This window comes from Mytilus edulis, chromosome 14 (assembly GCF_963676685.1).
Source record: "Mytilus edulis chromosome 14, xbMytEdul2.2, whole genome shotgun sequence".
Taxonomy (NCBI): domain Eukaryota; kingdom Metazoa; phylum Mollusca; class Bivalvia; order Mytilida; family Mytilidae; genus Mytilus; species Mytilus edulis.
Genome location: NC_092357.1, coordinates 18,762,629 through 18,774,882, shown reverse-complemented (window position 1 = coordinate 18,774,882; position 12,254 = coordinate 18,762,629). Strand labels below are relative to the sequence as shown.

At 31.2% G+C, this 12,254-nt stretch overlaps 1 protein-coding gene across 25 annotated transcripts in view; it reads right to left on the bottom strand.

The window, feature by feature from the left end:
* Positions 1 to 961: 961 nt before the first annotated feature.
* The window catches only part of LOC139503116 (prolyl endopeptidase FAP-like), a 123,551-nt gene continuing 112,258 nt past the window's right edge, over positions 962 to 12,254 (bottom strand). For 17 of the 25 annotated variants that reach the window (XM_071292831.1, XM_071292833.1, XM_071292828.1 and 14 more), the window contains 11 exons: positions 11,947 to 12,089; positions 11,383 to 11,564; positions 10,652 to 10,750; positions 9,829 to 9,904; positions 8,786 to 8,980; positions 7,524 to 7,578; positions 6,750 to 6,852; positions 5,564 to 5,622; positions 3,987 to 4,059; positions 3,044 to 3,117; positions 962 to 2,241 (listed from right to left, as the gene is read on the bottom strand). In XM_071292831.1, coding sequence (XP_071148932.1) covers positions 2,071 to 2,241; positions 3,044 to 3,117; positions 3,987 to 4,059; positions 5,564 to 5,622; positions 6,750 to 6,852; positions 7,524 to 7,578; positions 8,786 to 8,980; positions 9,829 to 9,904; positions 10,652 to 10,750; positions 11,383 to 11,564; positions 11,947 to 12,089 — 1,230 coding nt within the window. In that variant the 3' untranslated portion in view covers positions 962 to 2,070. The remainder of the gene's footprint in view (positions 2,242 to 3,043; positions 3,118 to 3,986; positions 4,060 to 5,563; positions 5,623 to 6,749; positions 6,853 to 7,523; positions 7,579 to 8,785; positions 8,981 to 9,828; positions 9,905 to 10,651; positions 10,751 to 11,382; positions 11,565 to 11,946; positions 12,090 to 12,254) is intronic. The other 8 variants (XM_071292835.1, XM_071292832.1, XM_071292839.1 and 5 more) reach the window with 1 other exon arrangement.

Below are 12,254 nucleotides of genomic sequence, written 5' to 3'. Positions count from 1 at the left end.
AACTGATTTACAGAGTTATCTCCCTGAACCAAGGTCTACCCCCTTAAACTTTGAAATATTTCCGGATGTATAACAAATCACTGATATGTACTCTTGATCCTAGAGATAATCCGAATTTAGGTTGGTTCTGCATATCACTTTTTAGAGAAAGACATGTATTTGATGTTAAGGTTGTATAATGATAAATGGTATACAAAGAAAAACATCTGACCATAAATATTATAAAGTAATGAAGAATATCTATTTACAAAACGATGTTCCATTTATTAGTATGAGGGATTTGATTGGCGGTTAAGTAGTGCAAAACTTAACAATGATTTAAATGTTAATTTGTAGCAAGACATCAACGATGCCATATATGAAAAAAATGAAATTAATAAAATGCATAAAAAAACAAGCAGATAATATTTTTGTTTAATGAGATTTACGTGTAGTTTCGAACAGGTATACTTTGAAACTCTTAAAACATAAACAAAAAAGTGGTAGAAGGGAGACCAACTATACCAAATGGGTATTAAACTCATAAATTGAAAACAAACTGACAAGGCGATGCCAAATTTCGATTAACTTCATTTTATATATTTATCTTCTTAGTATTTCTACTTTTAAAAAGACAAAATAAAGTAACGTAAAAGGCTGTGAAAATAATGAATGTAATGGTTGAAATCACAAAATATTGCAACATGACTGCATGTTTATGATATTTGCAAATTTTGGCATATTCTTATTAAAGTGTGTATTGGTGACGTAAGGGTAAAATACTATTTACAAGCGAATTAAGGCGACAGTTGTTTAACAATGTTTAAGTCTCATGGGATCTTGATAAAGCTTAGAAATGGGCTTTAGTTTCTAAAAGATTGAAAGAATATTAACAAATGATTTTTGACAATAGCAGTCTACCAATGTTCAGGTCTGTTGAAAAATAATGAATTTGTACACTTCATCACAAATACATAACATGTTTTATTTATCTGGTTTTAATATATCCGAATGTTTCATACAATTGCAGACAATGTCACATCTAGGGTAAGCATTGACTTTTAATTGAATGAAGGCAGGATTTACAACGATAGGATATCAACATGAAAAATTACACACATACATATGCAATATGGTCGTATAATGATAAACTACAAATTTTCTAATTATAAAATTTAAAATGTAAATGTATTTACCATTCATCCAGATAAGACTTTTTTTCTATTATCCATTTATATTAACCATTCATATTTATGAAAATCCAACACTCAACATGAATATTGAGCAAAGGTAATAGTTACACTTTCAATTTTCATTTACAGTATTATACAATTGTTTTAAATAAACCTCAACCATATATATTTGGATTAATCGGCAAGGTTTTTATAAGTGGTTAAAAAGAATGTGTACAATGTGTACATTTAAGTTAAATTTTAAATAAAAAAACACGATAAATTGTTAATATATTAGGTTGAAAAGTTTTTAAATTTTTAATTGTACCGTATGCTGATAAGCATACAGATACCTATCTATTATTCAAACAACGAATATTTCATTTGGGGATTTATTATAAGAATACTTATGAAGAAAAAAAAACATGACTTTATCCACATCTAAATGTAATCAGTTAACAATTGATATCTGACTTCAGTATATTACATTACACACTATTAAGTAAATGACTAAATTTTCATTTCTAGAACTATTGTGCAATTATATTAACACTTTTATTGGATTATTTCTTCATATGTTTGTCTAATAATCACAGAACTGTTGATATTGTTTCACATTGCTGAACGCCGACCTTGGGATTCGGGTAAAAATGTCCTTATCACATGCATTTCAATTACAAATTGTGATGTTTCGCACACTTATAAGTTATTAAATGCCAATGATATCGCAATCTTTTAAAGTCAAAACTTCACCTCCATAACTATATATGTGGAATTGTTATTTAAGGAACCAACGATTACACCAGGGATTTATTTTGATTAATTTTCGTCCATAATGGTTTAGTAACCGGGTTAGGTCGGACATTATTGGAAACTCATACTGAACTTAATGTTTTCAAATATCACAGAATTTGTGTCATTATCTCTCTCCTTCCATTGGCTCTTGTTTCTCTTGTTCTAATGATTCCTTTCTTTCTTCATATTTCGCTGATGTACCATGATAACATTCGTCTAGAAAATCACCCATTGATTTATATAAATGTTCCTTCGTATGTCCACCATTTAAGCCATGTTGTTGATCTGTATAAAACTGAAATATCGAACAAATATTTAAGAACAATTATGTGTAAGGTCACTTATTTATCCATATATATTCGTATTAAAAGTGCATGATAAAGACGATTGCTTATAGGGAAAACTCCAAATTGCAGGCTGGTTGCGAAAGGCAATGCTCAGCCAAAGAAATGATTTCAATAGTAATCTAGATACATCTAAAGTGAACCAAAATATACTCAATAGGCAGAAACAATAAACAACTGCTTTTGGCTGAGTGTACATGACTATTGCTTAGATGTTTTTGTGAGCATAATGACTTGTGTTATTGATAAGTATATTATTGTGTTGAAGGTTTTTTTTCTCTCTCCGATTTATAATTTATTAATGCCTCTGATGTTTTAATAATTTTCCAAATTTTCCATCAAAATTAATGTGTCACATTTACAGATTGACCAGAGAGTCTTGGTGAAGTGGCTAGCGCACCGGACTACTACCATAAAGGTTTCTGGTTCATTACCCGTTCCGGGGAGAACATTTCAGGTACTGAATTTTCGGTTCTTTTGCACTTTTTGCGAGTATGGTCTTGAGAAAACAATGATAGTCCGTCAGAAGGGCACGATAAATGGCTGACCCGTGTAAAGCGAGAGCAATATCCCTTGCACATTAAAGACACCCATGTAGATTTCGAAAAGGAGCAGTCTAATGCCGCTATGAGGCAGCAGTCGCACCTGCAAAGTGCAAAGGGATTAATAGAAGTTGAAAAACTTGTTTCCCAATCCACTATAAATAAATATGTTTAAACTAACATGTCTGACATTGGTTACTAGATAACATACCTGTTGTGTAAAGTAAACATCTTCCTCTTGTAAAGCTTTCATTAACTGAGCAGAATTCTGGAAGTGCACATTATCTGCAACGAAAATTATGACGCTATAACTATTGATTAAAAATTAATTTAGGAAGATAATAGTGATACTATAAACAGTTATAATAAGATGAGGTATGAGCGCAAATGACAACTCTCCATTCAAGTCACAGTTTATAAAAGTAAATCATTATAGGCCAGAGTGTCGTCTTCAAGACGGAGCCTTGGCTTACACCAAACAGCAAGCTATAAAGGGTCACATAAAATTACTAGTGTAAAACCATTCAAAAGGGAAAACCATCGGTCTAACCTAAATATAAAAAACGAGAAACGAGAAACACTTATGAACCACATCACCAAACGACAACTACTGAACTCCTGACTTATGACAGCTGCAAACAATTAATATTAACAGTTTGCATAGGTTGACATTAATCATGTTTATTGGAAATCTGCGATCAGTTTGTAAATTAACATGTATATGTATATATCTACGAAATACAGACACTGTTTGTTTATCAAATATATCAATGTTAGTACCGATCATCGACATTTAAATCATATACTATAGTTGTCTTTATACCTATTTCATAAATTGGCTTACATCTAGAAATTTACATTGAGAACTAGTGTTTGAACTGAGATTAAGAAATTCCCTTTTTCTATCTGAAGTTTTCGTATTTTATACTGCACATTATATTTTTACTGATAATCACGGTACCGGTATTGTCTATAGCTTTCCTCGACTCCCAGCTGCCTGTTCCGTCTTTTTATTGCATAAATTAATTCTAAAGATATTAATTGTGTTCAAAGTTATTGATCTAAGAGCTGGGTAAAGGTAGGTTTAAAACAATCTTTATATTGATTGTTGGCATTCAAAAACAAGTTAAGACGTCATAATAGATAAAACATACCATCTCCAGTTCCATGGACCAACATGAACATAACATCCTTAAAATTCCTGGCATACTGTAGTACTGAGCTTGTCTGCAAATAACACGACACATATATCAATTGCCATACATACTTAATATTACTTTAAACAACACTTACATTTGTTTACATGGACAAATTTCATTTATTTAAAAAGGTATATCAGTGTTTGAATTTTGTTTTATTTTACAAAATAATGATCACAATGCACATTTTCAAAAGTCATTACTGTGGATTCATTATTATTCGTTGGATACCAATTTTCGTGGGTTTCGTGGATACAGGTGAACCAAGAATTTAAATGTTCAACGAAGTACATATTTTCATTAGGCTCTGTATACAGAGATTGGCAAAACCACGAAATCAAATATCCACGAAGTTGAAAGTTTTCAGCAATCCACGAAAATTGATACCCACGAAAATAAATGAATCCATGTATGTCTAAATTCGTTCTTGTTTCAGATTGTTTCAGAGGAAATACTAAGGATTACAAATATACTATTCTTTCATTGTAGAACAATGGAAAATCTGTTCAATGTTTCTTAACATTTTGTAATATGAACATAAGTCTGTTCATGTTGCAGCTATATTCTGTTTTATACTGCAACTAGTTGTGTTTTATTTCGTCAATATAGTAACATAGCTATATTTTGTATAATGTCAATTTCATCATGGAACACTTTCTCGACAATCAGGGGTTCATTCAGGGATGAAATGAGTTTGACAATTGTGTTACTTTTTAAAAAGCTATCAATGTATTTGTGTAAGTTGCAGTATAAAAACAATATTAGGTCAATGTCATAAAAATATAAACTGTTTTGTACTCAGCGCAAAACTGTATGGGCTCGGTAGAACTTCGCCCTTCCCAAGTTTCTCAGCTTCATACAAAAAAGTTCATATTTTTCTTTCAATGACCTTATATTTTATATTGATTTCTACCTGATGTGAAGAATTCAAGTCAAAACACGAGTATTTGTAAATCATTACATGTTAGAATATATTCTTAATCTGTTTAACCTGTATATCACATTTCAACATTTCAGCAAGACAGACAGTTATCATGTTTGTATCCTTATGAAACGCCATATTATTAATTAACGACTAACAGTTTTATGAAGAATAAACAAAAATTGGCACAAATAAGGTTGAGGCATTCTGCAACGTTAATCAAAGGTGCCAAACTTGTGATCTCAAGAGTTCCACATGAAGTTCATTCCAAGAATAAAGTTCGAGTTCGAATATGATATCCCATTTTGATATGATTGTTATTAAACTCATCTTTAGTTAACTATTTTACAATTCTCTAGGATTTGGTGCTTATTTGAATTAAATAAAGTATCAATGCAGGAGAACTTGCTTTTTGCAATTGCTTACATACTTAATTACCGTCTCCAGGAAGTTTCATTTAACCAATCAAGGTTGGATAGTATTAATTCTGCAGCCCTGTTCTTTAATTAACTGTTATGACTAGTATCTAGGATGCTAACCAATCATGGTACTTGACTAGTTATGACTATCCAATCAAATGGTTAATTTAAGTTGTTGAAAATCGACTTACACTGTATCCATTAGGATTTTCTCTTGGTGTGTTCATATATCTCTCTGTATACACTGAATCTATCAAAATACAAGAGACAATATGATTAAAGCAAAATACGTGCAAGTTATTTATCTTCTTAGTTAATGTTACGTCCTCAATCCTAAATCTTATGGCCTTATGGCACAACTGTTCTCATTGGTGCATATTAAACACTATGTGGACCTTACTCCATGTACTTTAATTATGTTTTTGCTGTTACGATTGATGTTGCGGATGTTCTGGTAAGTCAAAACGTCATGTTTTTGCAATAAAGTCCGAAATGATTTCTAACTTCCGTTTATATTCTTCTGTTTATCAGTGCCTAAATGATTTTGTAAATACTCAAAATGTATGCTGAACTGTTTTAATTGCCTAAAACATGTCTGCAATGTTTTAACATTAAAGTAGAAGTTTGTGAAATTCACCAACTATCAACCATTTGTATTGTATCTATTGCTTTGTCTTTTGTAAAATAATAACACCACAAAACTATCACAAAGTCAAAACGTTTGTGCTATTACCGTTTTCGTGCATTCTTAAATTACCGTATTCGTCTAATTATGATACATTATCAACATGTTCAAGTATGAATGTGGTTCAATCTAAACAAATGAATATGTCAATCACAAAATCGTTGTATTTGATACATCTTTCTTCACATCTTAGCTAATTTAATTTACTTTGGATTCCAATCACAATATGCAACTGAAAAAAAACCCACTTTCAAACACTCGTTAATCTATTCAATTTCAAAATAATTCACCATTCACCTTTCTCTCCTTAGTTCGAAATATTTTTGTTTGGAAAGGCCTGTTCAAAGTCAGGAGTAATAGTGATGTTTTTCTTTCCTTGTGTAGGAATGTGGTATTTGTAAGTAATATCCCAGGCATAGATTACCTTAGCCGTATTTGGAATTTTGGTCTTCAATGCTCTTCAACTTTATACTTGTTTGGCTTTCTATATTCGGTAAAAGCTCATTAGAGCTTATGTTGTAGTATGGTTGTCAATATCCCGAATAAAAATAAGTTTCACTTACTTACTTACTTACTTTTCGAACTATTTTGATCTAAGAGTCACTGATGAGTCTTATGTAGACGAAACGAGCGTCTGGCGTATTTTAAAAATGATAAGCCTGGTACCTTTGATATTAATAATTTTAACTTACCATAATATAACCAATCTGTTACTGGTGCCACAGATATACCACACTCGAACAATTCTTTTGGCTGTCTTCCCAGGACATTTGCAGTTAAATAACCACCATATGACTACATGAAAAATATGAAAAATAATAACTTGATGATTTGAATAACACTGTTTGACTATAAGCGAAATACAACCTTGTTTAAGACATATGCTATACAGGTTTGAAGACTTTCTCTGTATGAGCATCTTTTAAAAAGGTACATCCGAAAGAAATTAGACTTTTCCCAATTAAGGTTTTAAAATTGTTAATGTGTTTTTTAGATTAAATATATTTCTTTAAAATTACCAAAAAATGATAAATTTTGTATGTGCTTTACAGTGTTGAAAACGCAAACTTAAACAGGAACATTTTAATAATATAGCGCATACATTCCAAATATGAAGTTCTCCCAATGAATGAAGCGAGGTGTTATATATTAATTTTTAGCAGTATAATCTTTTGTGAAAAATTTCTGTATTGTTGGCAGTTTTGGAGAGCAGTTATCCAAGAACTTTGCGTATTTAAGGAACATGCTTCAACTTGTTGTTAGATCTTCGATCTGTAGTATATATAGATTAAAGAATTCTATAAAATCTATAAACAACAATCATAAAAATAAGAAGGTGTGGTATGATTTCTAATGAGACTCTCCACACTAGACCAAATGACAGAGAAATTATCAAGTATAGGTCATCATACGATTTTCAACAATGATCAAAACCAATGTTACCCTACTGTTATCATAATACTTACCCATCCCCAAATTGACAATTTACTTGATTCCACATATGATAAACTATCAAAATATCTGAAAAAATACAAAGGTAAAATAAAAAAAAATAAAACTTCGAGGAAAAATTCGAAAATAATCAAATGGCAAAATGAAAAGCCAAAACACATTAAATGAATGATGGATAACAACTGTCATATTCCTGACTTGGTACAGGCATTTTTTTTTTTAGAAAATGGTGGATGAACCTGGCTTTATATTTAGCTAAACCTCTCATTTGATGACATTCACATCAAATTCCATTATATTGACAACGATGTGTGAACAAAACAAACAGACACGATAGGTACAAATGACAAAAATAGGGTACAGCAGTCAACATTGTGTTATTAACCTAATCATATGCATTATAAAACAAACAAAGGTAACACATTGGCACAATAAGGCATACATTAAATTTAACAGCATTTTTTTTACATTTTGTATTGAGGGTATTATCAATACATACAATGACCATGATGGTACAAATGATCGATGTAAATACAATAACAGGCACACAAAATGAACTTTAACGACGGGTGCCACATGTGGAGCAGGATCTGCTTACCCTTCCGGAGCACCTGCGATCACCCTAGTTTTTGGTGGGGTTCATGTTGTTTATTCTTTAGTTTTCCATGTTGTGTCATGTTTACTATTGTTTTTCTGTTTGTCTTTTTCATTTTTAGCCATGGCGTTGTCAGTTTGTTTTAGATTTATGAGTTTGACTGTCCCTTTGGTATCTTTCGTCCCTCTTTTAATATTGACTGAATTATTTATACTGAAATTGAAATACAATTGTAAGCGCTTATATCGTTGATTGCCAATGCTCTAATAAAAAGTTTAGTAGATCCCAATGCAACTTGTTTTTCATTCCCTGTTCACAACTGTTCTGATGGCACTTGAAAACTTCATTCTTTTACAGTGACACCCGAGCTTCGATCGAGGCATTATGTTGTTTAAGGGTTGATACGATGTGTGATAATGAAAAAGTCATATCATATACACTTTATTATATACCTCAAGTAAATGTTTTTAAAAGGACAAGACATTATAGATTAGGATTTGATGAAGCCTTAGTAAGTGACTGATATCGATGACGTGACTTCATACAGATTAGGGGTTTGATAAAGCCTTAGTAAGTGACTGATATCGATATCATCACGGATGGCTGATACAACACATGTACAATTGCCGTTGACCATATTACAATTTATCTTGTCTATAATAATTATATGAATATACTTACTGAGCAGCAGTTATTGTATCTTGGACTTCTATGGAACCGAGGTTTTTATACATTCTGTGTAAAAATCGATCTCCTCTTGCACCCGTTCCTCTAGCGTCTACGTAAGCCACTATGATATTTTTGGTACTAGCTAAATATGATGCCCATTTTATTTCAAATTTTTCGGTAACTAACTGCGAACCTGGACCTCCATACCTACAAGCAAATCCATATAAATAATGACTTATGAGTTCCAGAATTTATTATCTTGAACGATTTCTATGTTATTGTAGTTGATTTTCACATTATTGACATACGAGTTGTCAAAATGTGAAAGAAAAGAAAACATCCAATATTTTTTTTGTTTTCTTTTAAATATAAGGCCATGAGTATTACTACAATTGTAGCATTCTACTCTGTTTATGAGATTCGGTTAGTACAGTTATTCACGTTATAAGTTTACTCTTTATTCTTATTTCATTTCATATACGTCTGTATACATTTCGGTTTTAACCCTTCCGGAGTACCTGCCATCACCCTCATTTTTTTGTGAAGTTCGTATAGCTAAGTTTCCTATGTTGTGTTTGGTGGGCTTTTGTTTGAATTTTGATCTTTTTAATCTTTTTTTTGTCATGGCGTTGTCGATTTATTTTTATTCGCCTCTCTTTGACCTCAATATATTGTTTTCAATTTTGTGTTTCATTGTTTTGCATTGACATTCCAACATATCCTTTATCATATATTATTTTCCTTGAAATGTGTTACTTCAAAATACCATTTTTATGCGTTTTAGTATTTATAAGCTTGGATGAGGTATATGTTATTGTACGATTGGCATACGAGTAGTTAAGAGTTGAAAGAAAAGAAAACATCCAATATTCTTTAAAAAAGAAAACTAAGTTGGCGTTAAAAATGTGAACGAAGTTTCAAGTTGATTGGACTTTAACTTCACCAAAAACTACCATGAACAAAATTTTATCCTGAAGCGGGACAGACGGACGAACGGACGGACAAACGGACGCACAAAAACATTATCCCCATAAATAGGGCATGAAAATACGTACACAGACATTAACAATGGGTATGTGATAATTTCATCTTTATTCCATACAGGCGGTATTAGCATCTTGGCATGAATTTCTGAAATACAAAGCAAATTATTACGAAACCTTTTCAACAAAAAGGTTCATCTCTCGTTAGATAAAATAATTAAGTCACATTTTTGTAAAGTCAGATTACTAAAGATCTGTCATAATATGTGTACCAACTTTTTGAGATAAAAAGTTTAAAAAGCGTACATCAATGTACAACCACTTCAAACAACCACTTTTCTAACACATTCATATCACAGAGAACTCTCCAGCAGGGCATCAAGGTGAACGACTGAAATTAATCAAACACTGTTACCATATCCAATAAGATGACCTAAGTGATGCAGTTGCGTCTGAACTCAGGTGAGACACATTTTCGTGGCCTTAGACTATTAAGAAATTAAACTTGAGTTATGATTCCCATGGCGGGTTATTCATAAATAAAAATATATGATGACATTGTTCACGCATCCGATTTCTTCAATTGCTTCAACAGTGTTTTTTTAGTTCAAAATTGATTCGTGAGATTTAAACATTAGTAATCTACTCTGGTCTCATTTCGACTAAATTTTTTTTTATTGAAACATATATTTTACATTTTATTTGTATAAACCTGCCACCAAAAATATAATTTATAGAAACATGCTTAGTTTGCTCATAATTTTTTTCAAACAAATCCATCATAATCAGCTAAGTACCATATACATAAGTCTGTAAGGACACAGAAGCCAGTATTTTAAATCAAAGTTGTATGTTGGAGTGCAAATGTATATCTAAATTGAAACAAATAACTTACTTTCACCATCCTCTGTTTCAATGTCTATAAACTTTATTTTTGGGAAGGCCACTTTATCGTATTTCTTTCGTAAAACTTGATTGTCTTCTAACATGATTGCTGTAAAGAGAATTATAAATGTATCAGCTGTCAGCCATTTCAATTCAATTTTATGACATGTTAAAAGAAATATAGCATTCAGTATAATTACAGCTAAGGGAACATGAAATTACATAGCTTTAAAACAAAAGATGTTTTAAAATTCATTTAAAATATTTAATTTTTATTAACGTCAAAATACCTGCAGTTTTTATGCATTTATGTTAATAAAATTAACGGTACCAATTTTCTTGCACCAGATGCGCATTTCGACAATACATGTCTCTTCAGTGATGCTCGTGGCCAAAATATTTGAAATCCAAAGCTTATATAAAAGATGAAGAGCTATAATCCAAAAGGTCCAAAAGGTATAGCCAAATCCGTTAAAGGAATCAGAGCTTTGCATGAGGGAGATACATTCCTTAATTTATAATAATTTCTATCATTTTGTAACAGTAAATTTTAATAACACAAAAATCTCACAGTTGTTAACCATTTGTTTTATGAGTTTGAGCTTTTGGTTGTTTTGCCTTCGATTAGGGATTTTCCGTTTTGAATTCGGTATTGATGTGATTTTACTTTCTACTATTGTTCACTTTATTTCATAAATAACGAAGAAAACACAAAATGAATTGATTCTATGAAATACTTACATATATCAGACATGGTTGATTTAAGTATGAAGTAAGGAATGTCTGGACCTAGGCATCCAAGAATATAATATTTCCCAGTATGACTAAAAGAGGCTGTGACATATTGACATTTCTCATCAATGTCACATGACAGACACTTTACGGTAGGTGTGAATGATGAAGATGGACTGTCTGTAGAGATACTGCAAAGATATAAATAATTTTACAATTATGCTTATCTCCCTTTGCACACATGATATTTTCTGGATGACAACATCATTTCAATTCATCAAATGTTATTGAACATATTTGTTGTATTGTTTGAATATTATATGCCATCTATGGTATCTTACTATGCACTATGGACATGTGTTGTTTTCATGACTTTTGTATGTGTGCATATATTTATTTTAGCTCAATAGAGCTTGTGTTTATGGAGTTTATGAACTATTTCATACCTGAACTAATTGATGACAGGATATAAAAGATATGCAAGTTATTCTTCATACCTTGACATATTATAAGTTAAAATTAACAACCTATACAAGCGATAATTTGAATTTAACCACTTATAATTTGACATACCTATACAAATGTCTTTTTCTTGCGTCTCCGGGAGTTGCTATAAAATACACCTCCCTTAACTCATCATTAATACCAACTATATCTGTCACTTCGTATTGTCCATGGGTAAGAAATCTCCTGATCCCAATATTTCGAGACAACTGCTATAGAAAATCCTCAATATTAAATGTTAGCTAATAACATGCCAAGTAGCATCCACATATGATATGATAATAGGGAAAAGAGGATGAAAATGGGATGGATGTTAAAAATGGTTTTATGAAATTTCTTTTTGAAAGTTCTAATTTCAAAAATTAAATTTGATAGGA